The sequence below is a fragment of the Pleurodeles waltl genome, chromosome 4_1, assembly GCF_031143425.1.
Source record: "Pleurodeles waltl isolate 20211129_DDA chromosome 4_1, aPleWal1.hap1.20221129, whole genome shotgun sequence".
Lineage (NCBI taxonomy): Eukaryota > Metazoa > Chordata > Amphibia > Caudata > Salamandridae > Pleurodeles > Pleurodeles waltl.
The window spans coordinates 717026028-717046067 of NC_090442.1; the positions used below are offsets into that span (position 1 = coordinate 717026028).

Genomic DNA, 20040 nt, shown 5'->3' on the forward strand with positions numbered 1-20040 from the left:
CACTGCAAGGGAGGGGGCACAATCCGCCTTCCATGCTTTGGCTGTATCTCGTTTAGCTGTGTTCAGTCCCAGGAATAATAGAGCTCTCTTGTATCTGTTGCCTCCAAGACCATCCATGATATGAAGTAGAGTAAGTTTGGGATCTAGGGGGATGGTCCAGGTCAGTATCTTTCACAGGCAGGTGATGACCCCTTTCCAAAAGTGGTCCAACCCAGTGCAGCTCCTAACTGTGGAGGAAGGTACCATCTTCCGATTGGCACCGTAGGCATTGCAGGGAGGCCACAAGGCCCATCTTCCATAAGCGGTATTGTGTGTAGTATGCCCTGTGTAGATATTTTAATTGCATAAGGTGCAGGTGAGGGGAGATGGCTGCCTCAGGGGGGGCGTGCAATGCATCTGACCAGTCATCATTGACTTATAGGTTTTAATCTGCCTTCCAGGAACGCCTGAGAGCCAAGGGGCTATGTGTGCCATGAAGCACCTGGGAGCGATAAATCTGAGATAGTTTGGGGGCCCCTAGAGGGTCTGAGAGAAGTTTACCCCCTAGTGGGTTATACTCGGAAAGTGAGTCTGTGTGTTTAGTGTAGGAATAATGGTGTGTCTGAGTTGTGTCAATGAAATTGGCTACAATGTAGCTGAAAATACTGCTGTAGGCCTTGGAAAGATTTCAGCACTGTGTCGCACATGACATCGGCCAATGTGGAGACACCTATGAGATCCCATTTTCTGAACCCCTCCAGGTGGGCCACCTGAAGCAGCACTGTGCCATGCCATAGCAGTGTCCTGTCTTTCCCACCATCCCATGTGTCGTAGGGCGGTGTGCCACAACCGGAGGATCACCCGAGTCGCCGGTGGGATGGAAGCTATCTGTCTTCCCATAAAGGTAGTCCAACAGGAGAGTGTTGCCCATTATTCATTTTTCAGCCTTATATGCTGGATCTCGGTGATGATCATGTCACCACTCATTTACGATCATCAAGTGTGAGGCTGAGTAGTAGGAGTATATATCTGTGGCAGCCATGCCCCCAGTAAGTTGATTTGAAAGCATGGGGCTAATGTGATGCAGGAGGCGCCGCTGTTCCAGAGGAATCCAGACAGGAGGGAGTTAATCTTATTAAACCAAGATCGGGGAATCACATATGGATAGTTTTGTAGTTGTTACAGGAGTCTGGGGATGGAGACCATCTTGAAAATGACGGACCATCCCGCCAAGAACAGTGGGAGAAGCGACCACACCCTTGTCTCTTCCCTTTTCTGAGCTAATACTGGTTCTCTATTCCGTGACCAGGACCACACCATATCAGGTGATATATACACACCCAGATACTTGAAACCTCTCCCTGGCATCCCCATGCCTAATGCCCAGGTAGGAGGCCCGATGTATCCATTGATGGAGAAGATCGCCAATTTGGTAGTACTCAGAGCCAAACCAAATGTTTTGCCGAATACGTGCATGATTTGGATGATGCGTGGGCCAGAATCGTCTGGTTCAGTCAAGAAGAATAGGATGTCATCTGCGTATAGTACAATGCGGTCTGAACAGTCTGAGCTCCATTCAAAACCCCATACTTGGGCATCCATTCGGACCCAGACCACCAGTGGTTCAACCACTAGGGTGAAAAATAGCAGGGAAAGCGGGCAACCCTTGATGGGTTCCTCTCTGTATTGGGAATTCTTCAGAAATGTAACCTGCAACCCTCACAGTCGCCGTCAGATCTGTATACAATAGATGTACATAGGAGATTAATTTAGGGCCAAAGTTCAATCTGTACAGTAAAACAAACTAATAATCCCAACATATGGAAACAAACGCCTTGTCTATGTTAGCCAGGAGCACTGCTGTAGGCCATTCTAGATGACCAGCCAGCAGAAGGGCATTGGAGATTCGACGAATGTTATGGCACAGCCTGTCATGGATCAGATCAGGGATATATGAATGCAGTCTGTTGGAGTGGGCTTTAGCTAGAAGTTTGGCTTCTACATTCAGAAGGGAGATCGGGCGATAGGACGAAAGGGCATCGGGAGGGCGTCCTGGTTTTGGGAAGACCACTATCTTAGCGTGATGTCACTCATGGAGGAGTGCGGAGTCTTTTTCTTCCTGTATTACTTGTATCTAATATTTCCCCAGTTGGGGCATGAAGGTCTTAAAGAATTCCGCTGGCAGACCATTCAGGCTTGGGGCCTTTCTGGATTGAAGTCCCACCAGGGCAGAGGTAATTTCAGTCTCTCTAAGCTGTTCATCAAGGAGTGTCTGAGCGTCACCAGAGAGCGTCTGGAGGGGCAGAGCATCTAGGGAAAGTGTTTCCTGTCGGGCATATAGCTTCTTAAAAGTTGTGCACAATCTCTCTGGGTTGAGCTATCAGAACCCCTGCTTGTCTCGGATTAATGATAGTTGAGGTGTCAGAACAGTGGCCTGGCATAGGCTGTGGAGTATTTTATCCGAGTTGTCTCCGCATTGAAAAATGCAACTTTGTGATGCCTGCCACATATGTTTGGCATTGTCCATCAACAGCTGACAATACTGCTGCTGGACCAATCCCAATTGTCTGCGTGTGATCTCCTCTCCTGTACGGCTGCCATGCTCCTCCATCTCGTGGATCCGTGACTCAAGGTTGCGTATGTCCCACATCTTACACCGTTTTTCACCTGAGGAATATCTAATGTCGATGCCCCCAAGGACCGGTTTGAATGCATCCCATAATGTCATAGCCGATGCCACTAAGCCTGCGTTAAGTGTGAAGTATTTGTAATTGTAACGTGTAAGATGTGTTCTGTATGTGGGGAGATGTAAGCTCCATGGCAATAGATGCCATCTAAAGGGAGGCCTTTCAGGTCCCATGCGTAGTCCTATAACCACCGGGGAATGATCTGATAACCTTCCGGACAGCATCTCAATATGTGAAATTCTATGTAAATATACTACTGGGACAAAGAAATAATCTAAGCTAGAGAAGAAATTGTGTGTCGTGGAGAGATATGTGCAGGCCTCTCCCGGGTGGATTGTGTGACATCCAGGCGTCGACCAACCCCGAGGTGGTCAATCAAAGCGGAAAACTTGGACGCAGTGGGCCCACATGTGTTCCCACTTGTGTGGCACCTGTCTAACCGAGTGGCCATAATGTCGTTCCAGTCCCTGCCCAGTGCCAATAGGCCATGTGGAGGTTCCCCCTCCCCAAAAGAAACACCATACCATCAACAAAGGAATCTCCTGGGGGGAGGGACATAAAAACAACCAAGAGTGACATTCTTGCCATAAAGTGTGCCTGTTAACACTGTATCTTTCCAGATGGTCCAAACAAATTCTAGTCTGGTGGAAGGACAAGAACGTCTGTGTAAAGATGCAAGTTCCTTGGGATCCCTGTGTAAATCCTGAGTGGAAAAACTGGTTGTACCCATATCGGGCCAGGTAGGGTGCTCTTTTACCTATGAGATGGGGCTCTTGGAGCATCAGAATATGGACACTGAATCTTTTAGCGTATTTCAAAAACGCACCGCATTTGACTTTATCAGAGATACCCCGGATATTCCAGGACAATACGCACATGTCCCAGTGGATCATTCTGGCTCTCTGCACTCATGGCTGTCCTAGTGCATGCATCATATGCTGTTGGACAGACGGGCGATGTGGTGGATGGAATGACAGTGCCAAAAGATGAAACAAAGCTAAAATAAACATTTCCCCAGAACTTGCCCTCACCCACAAACTTCACAAAGAAGGAAACATCTGTTGCATACAGGAATGATACGGGGCCCCACCGGGAGCTCCATTGGCCGAGTCCAAGAGATCTCAATACCCTGTAATGGAAAAACACCAGTGGCTGTCTCTGGTGTTAGAAGGCAGTCACTGTTTTGTCCACACCGCAGCACCTGCAACAGAAAACATGCATAAATGTGGTACTATGTTTCTCCAACGCATCGGTGGTGGATGTTCGCGCACATCCAGGGGCCACCCGCATCTCGAATTGAGGTGTCTATCTCTTCGGACACTGCGCCAGGAAGAGCAGGATCTGCCTCTTCTTGAAATAGATTTCCTGGGTTGATCCTTCGCCCCACTCTGTGATGAGTCAGAATCAAAACATGGGGTGTATGTGGCTTTAGAGTTACCTTTTTGTCAGTCTTTTGAAAGACTTCTTCTGGGGATGTCAAATAAGTAGGTTTGAGAATCAAAGACAACAGGTAGGTGGGCAGGGTACCACAGCATGTTTTGCAGTTTAAGTTCATGTAGGTGTTGTTTGGCCACCAGAAAGGGATAGCGTTGCTGCTGTACCAGCCTGGTATAGTCTGGAAAGATCATGATGGTAGAGGGGCTTATAGACAATTTTGTCCTGCAAGGGAGAAAATCAAAGGATCACGTCCCTGTGGTTTAGGATTCTGGCAAATATAGGTTGCGGATGCGCCACAGGTGGGGGTTTGCTCACTAGGGCCCGGTGGACCAGTTTAATCATGAAACAGGTGGTAAGAGCATCTGGAGGAACTACGGAGTGCAGCCATTGTGTCATGAAGGCGTCCGTTGATTGATTCTCGCATCCCTTCGGGAGCCCATGAACCGTAGGTTGTTACAGTGCGCTCTTCTCTCTGCATCCTTGACACACTGAGGCAACTTCTTGGTGACCTCTTTCAATTTGGTGACTTTCTTTGATAAGCTGGTTACTGAGCCTCCACGCTCCTTACTGTTGTCTCCACCTCCGTTATCTGTTCAACTGCATTACGGAGATCTTGCCAGAGTAGTGTGACATTGGATTCGAATGCTCCTATTTTGACATCTAGCGTATTACAAGATGGTTTAATGGACACTAGAAGTGTTGCGTAATCTGGGTGTGAGGATGGCTGACCACTGAGATCAGGTGAATGAGGAGGACAACTGGGTTGAGTAGATTTACCCATGCTACTCTGCTTTACGCCTGTTGCGTTTTTGTCTTTGGTCATGACAGGCGTGTCAGAACCTACCAGACCCTCGAAAGAAACAACTGGAGTTGCACGAACGGTCGGTCTCCAGTTGTCAGGAGTGTATAACTTCAAGAAGCTGAGCGTTGTGAATCTTTTTTTGCTTTCACATACTCTGTTTGTTGTTCCGATTGCCCCCCTCTCTTACTACGTTTATCTATGAGTCCTGAAAAGAACAAGATTGCCATGTATCATTATATTGATATCTATCAGGAGTTTTTATATTATCCCTATTTCTTAAGTTATAATATTTCACAGGGGTCTCCGAATGTGTAGATACTCCCCTGTCTTTTTTAAATGTTTGTTTTTGTTTATTCCAGTGTTTTTTTTTAGAGCCCTCATCTGCTTGCTTGGTAGAATCCTTATTGGATTTACCTTTTGATTGTGGTTTACTAGATCTGGCTCCCAAACTATCCTGATAGAATAGGTTTCGGCAATAATTTTAGGCAGCTTTTGTCCTTGATCCTGTGCAGGAACATTCCGGAGCCGCATGCACACTGCTAGTGCTACTGCTTCCCCCTAAAGCCTTTAAGGTTACTTAATATTATTGAGGACACTGTAGCAAAATTGCCCATTAACTGCATCCCCAAATCAAGGGTGGGGATATCCATCTTAAATATGTCCTAACATCTCCAGAAGATTGGCAAGTGTTGGTGTACCGTTTGCTGTAGTGTAGAGTGAGGCAAATACCGTGCCCCAAGAGTTGCAGTAATCCACTGCGTGAACCTTACCAAATGGCAAGCATATATTCAGAATTCTGTTTTTATCTTGGGGTCCTATATGGGTAAACACACCTTCCAGCACGTTTATTTTTTGAGCTAACCATAACAGATTTTCTTCACATTTGGCGGGTACTTTACCCATTATCGAATGCACCGTTGCAGGGTTAATACTTGTTGTGACTGCGTGCGGTTGTGCCTGAACAGCCGTGCTCGGTTAGTATTTACTGTTTACATTGCAAACTGTAGTAAGAGTCTGTATATTGCTACAAGCTCAGTGTATAAGCGGCAACCATCTGCTACTGCCAAGGTGCCTGCATCAAGATGCGGCGTATATGTGGCCCATTAGGGCCAAGTAGGATTATCATTATTCAGAGAACCTAGCCTAACATGTAGTGTTGTATAAGGTAGGGCACCATCAAACCAGTTTTGGTGGTCTAGAAAATACAGATGCGTATTGTGCAGGTGCATTAACATGTGTCTAATGATTAAATGTATTAGTGTTCCCATCAACTGCTGAACAATTGACCCAAGAGTAGAGAATTTCTGTTCTATAAGCTGGAGGAACCTCAACCACAAATTTAACAGCCCCCCTCACCCACTCCCTGGGCTGTAAGGCCATTATTTAATAAATGATTAGTGAGGGGCCTCATATTTACTGCAATTGCCACCTGCTGCAGGTTTGCCTTAGTAAATGTATTGGTTCAGAGATAAGATCACATTAATTGGAGATTCATCCTTTTAAAGTTCAAGCTTGAACAGCTTTCAGTCTAAAATAGGTGCTACCTTTCTAGCTGAGGAGGAAATCCCCAATACTACGGCCATCTCTGAATATAGTATTGGGATGCCTTAAGTACAAAGTGAGACAGAGATATCTGTAAACCAGACCAAACGTTGGTGACGCCATGTCGTGTTGGCTCTCATTGTGCCAGTGAGCATGCTTGATTCGTGCAGCAGCACCACCACGTTGTGGGGGACTGAGTCCAATCCCACACCGGGTGACAACTGTCAGCCTAACCCTTTCAGCCAGCTAGCAGTACCTCACCAGCACCTGAAAATTGTGGTAATTTATCTTTTTATTTGGTTTAACACATGATACAACAGAGCAGTCATGCAGAAGACCAGCAAACTAATACGTGTGTACATAAGTATAATAAATTGCAGTATCTCTGAGAGGGCGTAGCTCAAACACATTTCGAGAATGCAATATGATTACTATAGTATGACTTAAAAGTATACCATGGTACATGTACAATAATAAGGGGGCGATGGAGGCTGTTTGGGAAGATCCAGGGAACATAAGAAATTAACTGTGGGTCCCAAGGAGAAGGAAATATCGGGTAGGCTGGGTTTAAGACATTGTAAGAAGATCACCCACCCTAGGGTTTACCAAGGGCAAGCTGCCCTGATCACAATTCAGAGCAGATCAACAGTTCTTCATATCAGAGATGGAATGACTCTGGTCAGAAGATGTATTGCCCCCCCAGGCTATGGGCCTTTAGGGATTGGGGACTATCCCCATTGTTCAGGATGGATAATTGTCATTCTTAGCCTCAACATTATTAAGAATATATGTATCCCAATGCCCCATCCCCAACAGGCCCATGTTGTGTAATGCTTACATTGTATTGGCTTTGGATCAAGCCCACAACAACCGGGACTGCAGCCATTGCTTTGAGTCCGGCGCCGTTGGGGCTTTCCATGCCATAGCAATCTGACGTTTAAAAAGGACAAAGGCGAGATCAACAAATCTATGTAACTGTTTGGATCCTTTGGACTTGGGTCTGATTCCCAACATGCAACATTCAGGAATAGGGCGTAGGTTATGGCCCGCTATTTCGGTCGTATGTGTTGTAACCTCTGTCCAGACTGTGCAAATGAGGGCACTCCCACACTATCTGATAGCCGGCATCGGGGGCACTCAATGCGCATGTTTGCGAACATGTAGCAAATTCGGTGTGGGGATAGGTATGTTTGATGTAGAAAATTAAATTGTGTGTATCGAAATAGGGGGTTGCGGGAAACTTCTTTGACCTTGCGGATGTTGTGTCAGTAAGGGGGAAGTTCAATACATTATCCCACCTGGTCTAACCCGAGTTAGTGCTTTGGATGACGTGGTCATGAGGGAGGAATACAAAATGGACACTGCCCGATGTGTGAACCCCCTTGTAAGGAATGTGTGTAAGGAGGGCAACACCACAGGTTCCTTCTCCCCCACCCTTCATGTCAGGTGCAGAAGGCACTTGATAGCATAGTAGGAGAGGAACAGTCCAGGACCGACATTGCATTCAGTCCTGTTGACTTGAAAAGACAATAATGAGTCTTCCCGGAAAAAACGTCCTACTTCAGTGAATCCTGCTGCACTCCATGGGCTAAGGCTGTGTTGCTGTAGCAGGCGATGCATTCCTGGTACCTGATCTATCAGTATGAGAAGGGAGTATGGGGCAGGAAATCCCTTTCTTTGTATATATCATAGATAACAATGTCGAGCTACCCACATCTGAAGCTGCTCATGTTGAGGGCTACCTGCCAGCCAGGTAAGCACCAGCGCATTGCCCAGCACAACCCTCGCTGCCGCTTGTCCCGGAGTAGCCGATGGAGGGAGCCAACACATAGGCCATTGCAGCTGTGCTGCAGCGTAGTATAACTCAATGTGGGGCACACATCCCTGCCTCCGTCAGTGGCAGCTGTATAGTTGATAAAGCCACCCTGCGTCTATTTGTTCTCCATACCAATTCCAAGAGCAATCTGTCTTGTTCCCGAAAGAAGGCTTTAGAGTGCACCTCAGGGAGGGCAGCACAAATATAATAATCTTGGTAGGATCAGCATTTTAGCAGTCACTGTACGACAAAGTGGCGACAAAGGTAGCAAGCTCCAAAAGGGTGGCGAGCCCCATATAGAGCAGACCACCCATCCCAAACTACCCTCCCAAAGAGCATTCTCAGTGTGATAAATATGTATCCGAGGTATTTAAACGAGTCATGATACACTGAATCCTGGAACTGGATGCCAGCCCTCTATTGTGTTCAGATATGGGCACAAGTGGGAATAAGAAAGATTTACTCCAATTAACCTTGAGGCCGGACAGTCGGTCAAAGTCATCTAGTAATGACATCAAGCCTGGTAGGGTCGACTCTGTCTCTCTGAGAAACACCAACAAATCATCAGCGTATAATGATACTATGTGATGGGATGTCAGGTCCCTAGTCCCCCTATCCATCATTCGGAGGCGTAGGTGAGAAGGCAGGAGAGGGGATAGTGGGCACCCCTGGTGAGTGCCACATTGAATAGGGAAGCTATCTGAGATCAATTGTCCTGTCTTAACAAGGGCAGTAGGATTAGCGCATAAGGTGCGTATCCACCTCACAAATCCAGACCCGAAACCCATGTAATCCAAGGTGTTCATTAAGTATTCCCAGGCAAGGGTATTGAATGCTTTTTCGATTTCAAGAGAAACTGCTACTCCACCATACGTTTCAGTTGGTGTGTATGTGACCAGCAGCAGCAAGCGCCTGATATTCACGCATGTATTTCGTCCAGGTATGAACCCTGATTGGTACAGGTGGATAAAGGTAGTGATAAGGGCAAGTAATCGATTGGCCCGGATTTTCCCAAGTATCTTACAGTCGAGGTTCAATAAGGATAGAGGGCGGTAGGAGCAAACATCTAGTGGATCGGTCCCCTGTTTATGTAAGACCACTTTTATGGTTTCCCACATCGAGGCTGGAAGCCTGGTGGCATCGGGAGCCTCTTTGAACACCTCCAGTAGATGCTGAGACAGAATTGCTGAGAAAGCCAAATAATACTCAACCGGTAAACCATCAGACCCAGGAGCTTTATTTCTATCGATCTGCAACAATACTAGCTTGATCTCTTCTAATTGGATGGGTGAATCCAAATCAGCTCGTTGGAGGGGAGTAAGGTAGGCAAGTGGGAGGCCGCGTAGGAATTAGAGTGTACCTTCTAGGGCAGAAACCGGTTCCGCCACATAGACGTGCAGTAGTAGTCCCAAAATTTGGTGTTAATCTCCAGCTGTGTATTGAGCATCCTGCAATCTCTGCTCTTCTGTGCCCCTACCAATGTGTGCTGATAATCTTCTTTGATCAGCCAAGCAAGAAGCCTGCCCACCCTGTCTTCCTCACATGAATCAAAGATAGATGACGTCTATAATCGTGGCGGCAAAGATGTGCTTCCGCCTTTCTATATAGTTTACGCATGTCCTTGAGACATGTGGTGCCCTGTGGGTTAGCCACTGCTTCCTGTTCCATTTTGCGTGAAGAGCCCTCCAAAGAGGCTACTTCCTCAGTGAGAGTGTGTAGAACACCCCACGAAGCAGACATACAGTGTCCCCTTACAACCACTTTGAGCTTCCCATTCCACCGCTCTAGTGAAGGTGGAGCCCTTAATATTTGTGAAATAGTGGAGTATACCACAGGATAAATGTGCCTTGAACAGGTGGTCCTGTAGTGCTTCGGGCTGTAGCCGCGGTGTAGGAATGGGTGGGATGGGTCTTCCTCATTGTAGTTCAACCTGTAGAGTGCAGTGGTCTGTGAAGGTGCGAGCTGGGTATCTTGCCTAGGTAAAGGAGGGATCAGTGCACCTGTGCCAAGTAGTAAGTCTAACCGTGTATGTAGGTTATGAGCTAGTGAAAAAAAGGAGAATTTTCGGGCCATTGGGTGTTTTGTGCGCCATATGTCATGGAGGTGTTGGCGCTCCAACCAAGCCCTAAGGTGTTGGGATGATTTGATGCAGGGAGCAGAGCGCAAGGAGGGTATAGGGGGATGGAGATCAATATCTACCTCACAATTAAAATCTCCACCCCCCCTTATAAACTGGGGGGGTGTGGGTCGGTAAATAGTGCTGGAGAGAGGGCATCAAAAATGCAGACTGATTGGTATTGGGAGCGTAAAGACCCACCAGTGCAAGCGGTGAGCCATTGAGGTGACCCTCTACAAACACATAACGTCTCTTCGGGTCTATGAGGTGTCTAGTGGATACATATGGTACCCCCGGGGCAATCCATATGAGTGCTCCCCTGGCAAATGCCAAAGATGTGGTACAGTAAACCTGGCCCTTCTGTTTGGTGTGCAGTTTGCATAGTTCAGTCGTCATAAGATGGGATTCTTGTACAGTGGCAATGTGCGTATGATGGCGCTTAAGATATGGGTGGACCCGATAACGCTTAATCAGTGTGGCAAAACCCTGTACATTCCATGTAATAAAATGATAGCGTGGTATTCTGTTGTCAGCCTTGTCAGTCATAGATTTTGATGAGCACATGGAGATGAGGGGATCAACCCATTACCCATCATCAAACAGGAGAAACATCCGAGCCATCCCCTATGTGTAGGAGTAAGAAAAATCCTCAATGGGAGTGCGCCCTCTGCATGCACGAGTGCGTGCAGCAACAGTACAAAAACAAAACAGAAATCACATAACGCAAATGATAACCCCCTCCCCCTCCGGTCAGTTGACAAACCTGTCCCCGGCCACAGTACCCCTACAACAAAACATAAACAATAAACAACAACATGAGATCATTTTGAAAGTCTTGGGAGCATAGAGAGTAGTGAGTCCAAAGTTCATGCCCACAATCTGTCACAAGTGTTGTCCCATCCAGTAACAAGGGAAAACTTTAAGTTACCTGATTCACAGTACCTGCATCCCACTCGTCAACCATAAGTGTCAGTGTCACCTCTGTCACTGGTCGGCGGCCGAACTGGGGGTCACCGTGGGCCCACGGATGGACACTGCCGCAGATAAGTCCAACTCCTCCTGAGTTGGAGTTCCATTGGTCTCTCGAAAGGGGACCAAAATGATTACCGCTGAATTGTGAAGTCTCCAGTACCACCTGGCTTGTTCATCAGCTGCTTGATCATTTGTGGGTCGGTTTTTGCCTCTGGGTTTTCACTTTCAATGGGGTCTGGGAGGCGTCATCCAATCACCTTTAGGCTTCACCTCGGTTGTCTGTAGTGTTAAGCCTTTGGCATGGAGCTAGTTCCAAACGTCCTTCGGCGAGGAGAACACATGAGTGGTCTCATCCAATATAACTCTCAATTTAGCTGGAATAGAAGGGCATATTTAATCACGAGTTCTGAGTTTTTGCTTCACACTGTAATAAGAATTGCAAAGTTGTTGTACTCTGCCGGGAAGTCCGGATAAGCCGTGATTGAGGCATCCTCAAACCTCATGGGGCCATGTCCTCGTAAAGTTTCGAGTACTAGGTTGTGATCATGGAAATTGAGGAGCTTGGCAATAATCGGCTGCGGCGGATCCCCCGGCAGAGGATGTCTACCCGGAATCGGATGCGCTCTCTCTATGGAGAAAAAAATTAGGGCCCTTCCCAGCTAGCACAGTCTCAATCAGCCAGTTCTTAAATTTTTTTTTAAAAAGTTCCACACTATCTCTCAGCTTGCTCAGGAAATCTCATCAGGAGAATACTGTTGCAATGGGATCTACCCCCTGCATCCTCAGCACGTCGATGTAAAGTAGTCACCTCTGCCACGAGGAATTTCTTTGGGCTTACAGATCTTGCACTGTGGGGCGTAGGAAAGTCCGTGATTATTCTGCATCATCTACCAGGTCCACCAGTTTGCGGTGATCAGTCCACCGTAAATTGACATCTAAGGAGATAGTCAATTCTTGATTCAGATGATGTTTTAGTGTCCAATCTCGCCTGGTGAATCTTTTCAAATTGCTCAGAGTGCTCCCTGAATGTCGTCTCCAAATGCTGTGGGGTCTCAGTGGAGATCTCCCTGGAGGAGGGAGTCGGCAAGAAGGCGGTCATGTCTGACATTGAAGTTCCTGCGAATTTCAGTTTCGCCATGGTGACCTGTATGGGCAGACGTTACTGATGTGCCCAAGTGGCGCCCAACACTCTAAGGGTCACCTTTGACTGTGGTGATGCTCGCGAGGCGCGCTCCACCAGGTTTTGCCTTTGGAGAACAGCCGCAGACTCAAGAGAGGCGCTCCTTATCTTTGCCTTGCACTTGCTTCCATGATATACCCTCAGGTTCTGGCCTGAGGCAGCATTGGTAAAGAGATGAGCTGGAGAGGAAATGTACTGTGGGAGTAATGAAGCGAGTGTCCAGGAGATGGTGGTGTGCAGCACAGCAAAAAACAGAATGCAATCAGGGCAAGCCATCAAAGTCCCTCTTCCAATATTAGGTCGCCGTGGCATCACAGTGAACTGTAGGGTGGTGCGCCGTCACTTCCGGTAGGGGGTAAGTGAACAATGTGAGCATGGGTCTCAGTGTCAATGTCTTGATGATTCCTCGCTATATAGTGCCATTATGTCCATGGATTTTTAAAAGCAGGGGGGCGTAGCAGCGCTCAAACCGCGTCTGGGGATGGTATCATCCGTGAGCATCACTGGAGTGAATGCACATTAAGATTATTTTCAGATTTCAGTTGTGGGTCACTGTACATACCTTCTTTCTCCAGTAACCATCATTTGGCAACATTAGACCACTAAAGGCTGTTTAACATACTCAGCCTTGAGCGCTTATTTGCTTAATTGTTACAAGCCTTTGTTTAACTGGTGCCCACATCATTTTGTTGATTCACAGGTCCTGTGTCTACAAAAATGACCAAGCTATAAAAGACAGCCCAAACAAGACTCTTCAGGAGGAGGAGCCCTGTCCCAGATTTGCTCACCAGCTAGTTTATGATGAGATACACAAGGTAACAGAGTTGAAGTTATTGATTAACTGCGTTGTCTTAATGGCTCATACTAGACTACTACATACTTCATCTTTTGTATCTGTAAAATGTAGCATCCGTGCAGGCAAAGTTGTTGGAAATGGAACTGTAAAAACCTAGGCAATCTGGTAAGATAACACGAAGACTACATTCCTTTTAATGTACGTTCTCCACAGCCTCAAAGTGATGGGTACATTCCATCGGATCGTGCAGAATGGAAAATGATCGGAGCCAAGTTCTGTATTTCTTCAACGGAAGGCCGCAGTTTTCGCCAGAATGTTATGTAGTTCATTTTCCTTCATTTGTTTATTGTAGTATACTGATATTTAAATATTGCGTTTGGAAAAACATTCTTTGCATGGTGTGGGAGAAAAACATCTTGTTGGAATAAGGGGCCCTGAATATTCCACAACAATATACACTTCACTTTGACTTCTAAAGCAAAAATACATGCACTTAACTATGAAAATCCGATTTGGTGGGGAAAATTTAAAGGAGCTAGATCAGCTTAAAGATAAATACCGTATGATGAATATATTATCCCTCTTTTTTAACGCTCATTTATTTTGCAAGATATTGGAATAAGCTGCTGCTGTTCAAATTTGTTGTAGAAGTACACACGAACTGAAGACCGGCCTCCTCACAGTCAAAGCACGGAGGAGCCCTATTCGGATGTCAGTTGTTCATTGTTGGGCATTTTAATTAAAGGACATTTGCTTTGCTTCTTCTCCTGGATTTCTTAATAGCATTTCACTCTGTTGACCAAATCAAATCCTTTTGCTTTTCTAGGATCAGCCAAGTGGTGAGGGTATCCAACTTGGTGTTGTGCCAAATATAAACAGCAGTTCCTCTTTTACAAAAACAAATTTAGACTGGCAAAATGTCCACCTTACTTAAATATTTACATACAAAAATGTTACAGCGTATGTAATCAGTAAATCCACACAAACAATCCACAAGTAGTTTAGGTCTGGATTAATTTACTGCTATATTTTACTATAATCCGTGCTCACTATGCCACCAGATTCAAGATAGCCTGGCTGAAGAGGGGCGATACCCCAAAACCGGTCCCAGGATGCTTGTTTCTGGTCCGGGGAGGACCTGGTCTGGCAGTTCGGGCTGCACTGTTCCCATGGGGAACAGGGTCAAGACTGATTTGTATATGGCTGGGTTCATACTGGAATGGCATGGTGAGCAAAAAAACTGTTGCATTAAACCCAGATCTGTGACTGGGGGGTGAATGTTTGATTTGTTCTGCATTCCGTCCATCAACTGTTCATTTTGCATTTGTTCTTTTTGCATTACAAAAATCCTAACATTTCTGCATACATAACATTGATAGTTTTAGGTGTATGTCGGAATGTTAGTAGGACTATATTTATGTAAGGTTGATCTTTTAGCAGTCTGTTTGCAAGTCTCTTTTTGCCAAACATATTTGTAGTTTCTTTTCACACAATCCCTCGGTATATATCCTGTCTCTGGTATGCATTACTGTTTATATACAGTCGCTTCATTACCTACTGTGCACCATGACTGTCGACTTCCAGTATTATGTTGATGTCCCCCATGTTGTCTATTCTGTCTGTAGGAACATATCTTCTTTTTTCCAGTGAAGGAAGTGTATTTATTTATGTCAAGTTCCTTATATAGCACTATTTAATCCCGGAATGTGTCAGAGCGCTTTACGTTTTAATTTCAGATGCAAGCATAGACAGAATTACAAGACAAACATTTGCAAGGTAAAACTAGATGTATAACTTCACATTTTAAAATTTAAGTAGAAAAACGAGTGCCAAAGTTAAAGTGAGAGGATGGTTCCCAGATGTTAGCCGGTATTACTACTAGGCAAGAGCCAAGGAAAAATTCAGAGATTTGAACTGGGTGCAATAGTGATTCATACATTTGGTTTTTAAGGTCCTGGATGGCGGGTGCAAGTCTGATGTGGGTTGGGAAGACTTGCAGTTTCAGGACTAGGTGTGTCCTCAAGTTTGTTTAAAGGTGGACCTTTTAAGTTTGTTTGAAGGTTTCGTTTTTTTTAAACACAGACTTATGAGAAATAAAGTGAATTTGCGTCTGAGTAACGTGTTAAAATCAACACTCCTTATTTTGTATCAGCGATACCTTAGTGTGTTTGTCAATTGAATGGCTTTGACACGTCCGGACCCAATCGTTTGTTACACATTTTCATTTAACAGAAATAGGGTGCAGACTGTTTACTTTTAACCCTTTAGCTTTATCACATTAACGACTGGGTCACTGATACCTTATATAATGATTCAAACATCCCATGATTCTGCTGCATCTGCCACCTTAATAGGATACGCTGGGGACAGAATCTTTTTAACCCCTTCGCTGCCAGACCTTAGGCCCTCATAACTTTTTGTCCACATAAGCTACCCATGCCGAATGTGTGTCCTTTTTTTTCAACATCCTAGGGATTCTATAGGCCCCCAGAGTTTGTGGGTTCCCCTGGAGAAGACCAAGAAATTAGCCAAAATACAGCTGAAATTTCGTTTAAAAAAAAATAAATTGGAAAAAATGGCTGCAAAAGAAAGCTTGTGGTTTTTCCCCTGAAAATGGCATTAACAAAGGGGTTGCGCTGCTAAAATCACCATCTTCCCAGCTTTCAGGAACAGGAAGACTTAAATCAGAAAACCCAATTTTTAAACACAATTTTGGCATTTTACTATTTTTTTATGCTTTCAGCCTCCTTCCCGTTAGTGGCAGAAATGGGTGTGAAACCAATGCTGGATTCTGGACAGCTAAACATTTCTGACTGAGAGATAAAATTCTGAATTCAGCAAGGGGTCATTTGTGTAGATCTTTCAAGGTTTTCCTACAGAAAATAACAGCTAAAATAAAAGCATATTGAAATCGAGGTGAAAAAAGAGCCACTTCTGTCCACGTTTTCTTCTATAACTTTTTCCAGCTATTGCAAATGTTTTAAAGCAATATACTGTTAAATCTGCTGGAGTCTTCTGGTTGCGGGGATATATAGAGCTTATAGGTTCATCAAGATCCCTAGGAACCCAGAGCCAATAAAGGAGCTGCACCTTGCAATGGGTGTTTCATTGTATACCGGGTATACAGCAATTCATTTGGTGAAATATAAAGAGTGAAAAATAGGTATCAAGGAAACCTTTGTATTTCCAAAATGGGCATAAGATAAGGTGTTGAGAAGCAGTGGTTCTTTGCACATCTCTGAATTCCGGGGTCCCCATACTAGCATGTGAATTACAGGGCATTTCTCAAATAGATTTTTACACACTGTCTTACATTTGGAAAGAAAAAATGTAAAGAAGGACAAGGGGCAATAACATTTGTTATTGTAATCTGTATTTCTCCAAGTGTCCCGATAAAAATGGTACCTCACTTGTGTGGGTAGGCCTAATGCCCGCGACAGGAAACGCAACATGGACACATCACATTTTTACATTGAAATCTGTTTTTTGGAATGTGCCTAGCTGTGGATTTTGGCCTCTAGCTCAGCCGACACCTAGGGAAACCTACCAAACCTATGCACTTTTTAAAGATAGACACCTAGGGGTACCCAGGATGGGGTGACTAGTGGGGCTCTCACCAGGTTCTATTACCCAGAATCCTTTGCAAACCTCAAAATCTGGCAAAAAAACACTTTTTCCTCACATTTCGATGATAGAAAGTTCTGGAATCTGAAAGGATCCACAAATTTCCTTCCACCCAGCATTCTCCCCAAGTCTCCCAATAAAAATGGTACCTCACTTGTGTGGGTAGGCCTAGTGCCCACGACAGGAAATACCCTAAAATACAACATGGACACATCACATTTTCCCAAAGAAAACTGACCTGTTTTCTGCAAAGTGTCTAGCTGTGGATTTTGGCCTGTAGCTCAGCTGGCACCCAAGGAACCCTAGCAAGCCTATACATTTTTGAAAACTAGACACCTAGGGGAATTCAGAACGGGGTGACTTGTGTGGCTCTCACCAGGTTCTGTTACACACAATCATTTGCAAACCTCAAAATTTGCCCAAAAAAACACTTTTTCCTCACATTTCAGTAATAAAAAGTTCTGGAATCTGAGAGGAGCCACACATTTCCTTCCACCCAGCATTTCCCCAAGTCTTCCGATAGAAATGGTACCTCACTTGTGTTGGTAGGCCTAGTGCCAGCGAAAGTAAACGCCCCAAAACGCAACATGAACACATCAAGTTTTTACATTCTTACATTGACAACTGACGTGTTTTTTGGAAAGTGCCTAGCTGTGGATTTTGGTCTCTAACTCAGCTGGCACCTAGGGAAACCCACCAAACCTGTGCATTTTTTTTTTTAAACTAGACACCTAGGGGAATCCAGGATGGGGTAACTTGTAGCGCTCTCACCAGGTTCTGATACCCAGAATCCTTTGCAAACCTCAAAATTTGGCAAAAAAAAAAAAAGTTTTCCTCACATTTCGGTGATATAAAGCTGCGAATTCCATTCCACCTAGCATTCCCCCAAGTCTCCTGATAAAAATGGTACCTCACTTGTGTGGGTAGGACTAGTGCCCATGACAGGAAATGCTCCTAAACACTATGTAGTCGTTTGTGGTCGTGGGCTCAGCTGCCTTCTAGGTAAACCTACCAAACCCCTTCATTTCTGAAAACTAGACACCCAAGGGGGAGTCCAAGGAATTATGACTTGCGTGAATCCCCAAGTTTTTTCTTACCCAGAATCTTCAGAAAACCTCAAATTTAGCTAAAAAATCACACTTTCGCCACATTTCTGTGTGGGATCACCCCACAGGCACAAATTTCCTACCGCCCAACGTTCCCCGCAGTCTCCCAATAAAAATAATACCTCACTTGTGTAGGTGGGCCAAGTGCCTGTGACAGAGAAGAGGCAAAAACATGTTGAAATTGAGGGGGAACCAAAGCGCATCCAAAAGGGCAGTTTGAAAAAATAAGTTTTCAGGCTGACAAGTGGGGCAGAATTTTTATCAGTATAGATGCGACAATGCTGGGTGGGAGGAATTTTGTGGATTCCTGTAGATTCCGGAAGGTTCCATCACAAAAATGTGGTAAAAATGTGTGATTTCAAGCAAAATTGGAGGTTTGCAGGGCATTGTGGGAATGAAAATGGTGCAGTATGTTTGTGAAGCACACCACCCTGGACTCACCCAGATGTTTCGTTTTCAGATGTGTCGCGGTCTTGTAGATTTTTGTACATAGCATCGGCCCAAAGTCCAAAAAGTGCAGCTCCTCACCATTCCAAGTGGGATGATTTTGAGAGTGAGACAAGCTCTCATGGTCCAAATGTAAAACCAAAATAATCAAATGTCATCTTACTTACCCTTTCGGATAAGATATTTTAGTATGTGGGGGAGAGCTTCAGCTGGGGTGGGGGCATAACCATGCCCCTACTGGTTGGTAGCTGCCACCCCTCTGTTTTTTTTTGTTTTTGTTTTTTTATTCTCTGGCATCTACTAGGCTTTCTGCCTCCCGGGAAGTGGATTGGGGGTCATTACCTCATCTGCCCACCGGTGGGCAGAACAACTTTGTCCCCATTTATGTGGGGGTGGGGGTATGGCTGGGGCAGATAGGCCGTACAAAAATAGGCTGATCTGCCCCCAAGAGGGGCAGAAATGGGCAACAGTAATGTGCCCCCATGGGGAGCGACCCTTTCCCAAGGAGCTGCCCCCAACAAAACACACACACGAATCCCTGGTGCCTAAGTGGTTTCTGCACCCCTAGGGGCAGATCCTTTTAATAGAAATAGGCCTATCTGCAGAAATGGCCTAAAATATATTTGCCCCCAAGCGGAGCGACCCTTACCTAAGGGGTCGCTCCCCATCCGTAAGAAGAAAAAAAATACATGGTGCCTAGTGGTTTCTGCCCCACTTGAGGGCAGATCAGCCTAATTAAAATAGACCAATCTGGCCTAAAATAAATTTGCTCCCAGGGGAGCGACCCTTGCTTGAAATTGGCGCAAAAAAAAAAAAACCCTGGTTTCTAGTGGTTTCTGTCCCCCTTGGGGGCAGATTAGCATAAGAAAAATAGGCGGCTCTGCCACCAAGGTGGGCAGAAATGGCATAAAATAAAATTGCCTCCCAGGAGAGGGACCCTTGCCTAAAGGGTCACTTCCCATCAGTAAAAAAAAAAAAAAATCCCTGGTGCCTCGTGGTTTTTACCCCTCTGGGGGCAGATCGGCCTAATTAAAATAGGCTGATCTCCCCCCAAGGGGGGTAGAAATGGCCTAAAATAAATTTGCCCCCAGGGAAGCTACCCTTGCCTAAGGGGTTGCTCCCCTTGAGTGAAATTAACATGAAACAGGGGCCGCTCCCCTCATTTGTTTACAAAACTAGACAGAAATCCCTGGTGTCTAGTGGGCATTTCTGCAGCCTGATCGCTTTACGATTGGGCTGCAGAAATGCTCAAAAAGACATCAAAGGAAAGGAAAAGCCTTTCCTTTCCTTTGATGCCTCTCTTCCTGCCCCCACCCCGATCAACAGAGAAATGCTTTAATTTCTCTTCCGATCGCCCTGGAACTGAGCTTCCAGCACGATGGGGGCGGCCTCTGATGAGGTCAGCACACGATCCATGGGCCGGGTGCAGGACGAGCTGGTCTCGTCCTCGGCACACAGCAACCGTGGCCGAGGGAGAGACCAGCGTATCCAGGGCACCCAAGGGGTTAAATGGTTTTCTGATATTCCCTATGCCAT

At 45.6% G+C, this 20040-nt stretch overlaps 1 protein-coding gene across 2 annotated transcripts in view; it reads left to right on the forward strand.

The window, feature by feature from the left end:
- MKLN1 (muskelin 1) overlaps positions 1–20040 on the forward strand; it is a 568922-nt gene that overhangs the window by 460201 nt on the left and 88681 nt on the right. For both annotated transcript variants that reach the window (XM_069229308.1, XM_069229309.1), the window contains exon 14: positions 13232–13346. In XM_069229308.1, the coding sequence (XP_069085409.1) occupies positions 13232–13346 (115 nt within the window). The remainder of the gene's footprint in view (positions 1–13231; positions 13347–20040) is intronic.